Consider the following 3,159-nt stretch of genomic DNA (forward strand, 5'->3'; position numbering starts at 1 on the left):
GGGGAGGGGCAGGGAGTGCGTGTGATCGGGGTGCTGACGTGGTGTTTGGGGGGGGGGGTGTCCATGGGTGTCAGGGTGGGCAGGCGGCCGCACCCGCACAGACCAGGGGGCCAAGAGCCCTTGTGAGGGCAGCCGACGCTGTGTTCCAGCAGCCGCCCGCGCCGGCGTTGGCACTCTGCGCGCCCCTCGCCGGCGGCCCCCGCCCCGCCCGCTGCGCCGCCGGCGCGCCACTTTCCACACCCCCAACCCAGACGCCGCCCGCCTCCGGCCGCGCCGGGCCCTGCGGCCGCGGGCCTCCTCGCCCCCACCCGACCGCCTGGAGTCGCCTGCCGCCTGTGGGTGCGGGGAAGCAGGGGCCAAGCAGGCCGGGACCGGCTGCCACGCACCTGACTGCGAGTCCGGCAGGGTGGCGTGGATGGTGGCCTTCAGGCCGGGCGCGAGGTTGTCGATGTTGGTGGTCACGTCGATCTTGTCGGTCGACGTCTTGAAGAGCGCGGTGAGGCCGTAGTTCTTGTAGCTGGGGGGGAAAGGGGGATGGGGGCGACGCGGCGGGCGCGCGGTCGTGCGGGTGGGGAGGCATGCGTGTGGGTTGGGGCAGAGATGGCAGCACGAGAGGGGTCCGAAAGGGCGGCTCTGGCGTTGCCTGCCGCGAGGTACTGTATTTCAAAGCTGCGGGGGCGAGTGATTTGATTTTCGGCTGGCGATGCATCACAGGTAGGAACCGCATCGCTGCGGGGCGCTTGTCCCGCGATCCGAGCTGGCGATCGTAGGGCGCAGTAAACGCCCGTGTGGCGGCGGCCTGGTGCCAAACAGCTGGCATCTGCGGGGCCTCCGGCCACCAGGTTTATCCTCACGTGGCCTTTTACTGCCCACGGGAGCGCGTCATGGCCGTTGCACCGGAACGATGGATCTGCAAACGCCATTGACGCGGCCAGATCCCCTGCCAGCCCCCAGCGCATCTCGACCCACTTGTAAGAGCTCTTGAGGCTCAGATCCGCCTTCTCGCCCTTGTTGATAGCCGATAGGGCCAACGACACGCCGTCGGCGGTCTTGGTGCTCAACGCAAGCTTTTGGTCGAACTGGTAAAGGCCCTCGCGCCCGCCGAGCAGCACCTCACGGGCATTCTTGCCAATCTCAGAGTAACTTGCCACCATATTTGCTGCCTGTGCGGGTCCTAGCCGGCTGTGGGCTCGTTGAAGACACGCTGATCTGGCGGAGGAGGCCTGATCCGGGCTGTCAACTCCAATGAGGTTGCAATGGGCGCCCTACCACGTTTGTTAGCGTGCAGATGGATGTGGTCGGGCACCAGATTTTTCGCAGTTGGCTGGCGGCGTCATGTGCTACTGCTTCGGTGACGCCAGTGGAACCAACCAGGACACACCACGGTCAAGCCACGCTGAGTCAGGCCATCCCACCCAAACGATCCTCATTGATTGCTGCCAGCCTCTGATTGCACTTGACAGTGGTGCAGCTGCTGTGCTGCTGCCGGCCATGCGCACCCGAGGTTCATGCCACCTCAACACCCTGACAGCTGCTCGGCACTGGCGGAGAGCGCCCTTCGACCCGCCTGCCCCCGCCTGCCCGGAGGGCCGGCGCGCTGCCCCTCAAGCCCCGCCGCCGCGGCCTCCACTCCTCCCCACCAACAGGTGCCCCAGGGCTGCCGCTGTGGGATCTCAGCACAGTGCCAGCGCGGCGGCAGCCTCGGCTGAGTCATTCTCCTGCTCCTCTCACCTTACTCGCCTCAGGGAGCCACCAGATCAGGTATGCACGGAGCGCTCAAAAGGCCGCGCGTTTTACTCAGGTCGGGCGCAAGGCGGCACGAGCAGGGCCCTGCAGGCCAAAGCCTCGCTCTGCAATTCAAAAGCAACCAAGACATCGCTCTACACTTCAAAGCAATGGATGACGCCTGCTGGATTACGAATGTTGAGTTGCCGCCACAGGGGCCTGCACTCGCACCATCCCCCGCAGCTGGTGGCGCGGGAGCAATCAACGCATGCAGTGCACACCGCCTGGCGCACCGAAACGAGCGCGCACGCGAAAGGCGCCGCCCCGGGGCGGCGAGGCGGCAGTGCCGGAGGCGAGCTTGCCTCAAGAGGCGCGAGCTGCTGGGGTAGGCAGGCTGGCAGGCTGCATGCAAATCTAGGGTGCTGTTTGAAACACGTCCCACAAGGCAGCGCGGCTTCCATGCAGCGCGGTTGAGCCCCTCACACTTAGCATCGCCACGAAACGAACCACAACGACAGGATTCTGCAACACCGGCAGGAACGGTGCACGCACTTCGCACATACTCCAACGCTCATCAGTGGGACTGGGTTGCGGAACCGCTGGCTACTCACTAAGCGCACACGCCTGCATCTCATCAACACGCTCCGCTGCCCACATCACATCTCCATCGGCGCCGCGGCGCCGCCGCCCGTGCTGCCGGCCGAGCGCAGCAGCTCCGCCTCTGAAAAGACCCCGCGCACAAACCCTCCGCTGCCCCCGCCGCCGCCGCGCCCGCTGCCGCCCCGCCCGCTGCCACCGCCCCGCCCGCCGCGCCGCCCGCCGCCGCCGATCCCCATCCCCTGGAAACCCGCCGCCACGTCAGCGCCGTAGTTGTAACCGCCGCCGCCGCTGTGGGCCGAGTCGTCCCCCGCCGCCGACGACGCCCGCCGCGGCTCGCTGAACGGGCCGGTCACGGAGTCAGTCGACTCCCCGTCATCGCTGTCGCCGCCGCCGCGGTTGCACGTGGTCAGGCTGTCCGCGGGCGACGCCTGCCTGCGCGGCTGCCAGTACGGCCCCTGCCGCTGCTGCCCCTGCCCCTGCCCCTGCTGCTGCTGCTGCTGCCCGGCCTGGCCGTAGCCACCGCCGCCCTGCTGTTGCTGGGCGGCGCCGAATCGCACCACGGGCACAGGCCCCTGCCCGTGCGCCCCCTGGCCGCCTGGCGCCGCCGGCTGGCCGCGAGCAGCGTACGCGCTGAACGGGCCGCCTGCCGGCGGCGGCGCCGCGTGCGCGGGGGAGCCGCCGAACCGCGGCCGCGGCGCGGGCGGCGGCATCGCGGCGCCCGCGGGTGAGGCGCTGCCGCCCGCCGGGCTGCCCCAGTCGCTGGGCGCCGTCCAGCTGTCGCCGCAGCCCTCAGAGGAGTCCACAAACGGCTCCGCCGCGCCGCCCCTCCCGCCC

The 3,159-nt window shown here is 69.5% G+C and overlaps 2 protein-coding genes across 2 annotated transcripts; both read right to left on the minus strand.

Annotated features, from left to right (window-relative positions):
- Positions 1-70: 70 nt before the first annotated feature.
- Positions 71-1,154, minus strand: MNEG_15601 (hypothetical protein; the record flags this gene model as incomplete). Its single annotated transcript, XM_014035927.1, has 3 exons — positions 71-333; positions 387-517; positions 970-1,154. 3 exons carry the CDS (start codon positions 1,152-1,154, stop codon positions 71-73), a joined length of 579 nt encoding a protein of 192 aa, XP_013891381.1.
- A 1,227-nt stretch (positions 1,155-2,381) lies between these two features.
- Positions 2,382-3,035, minus strand: MNEG_15602 (hypothetical protein; the record flags this gene model as incomplete). The annotated part of the gene is made up of 1 exon (XM_014035928.1): positions 2,382-3,035. The coding sequence occupies one exon, from the start codon at positions 3,033-3,035 to the stop codon at positions 2,382-2,384; it is 654 nt and encodes a 217-aa protein (XP_013891382.1).
- Positions 3,036-3,159: the final 124 nt, after the last annotated feature.

This window comes from Monoraphidium neglectum, assembly GCF_000611645.1.
Source record: "Monoraphidium neglectum strain SAG 48.87 unplaced genomic scaffold scaffold05478, whole genome shotgun sequence".
NCBI classification, from domain to species: Eukaryota; Viridiplantae; Chlorophyta; class Chlorophyceae; order Sphaeropleales; family Selenastraceae; genus Monoraphidium; species Monoraphidium neglectum.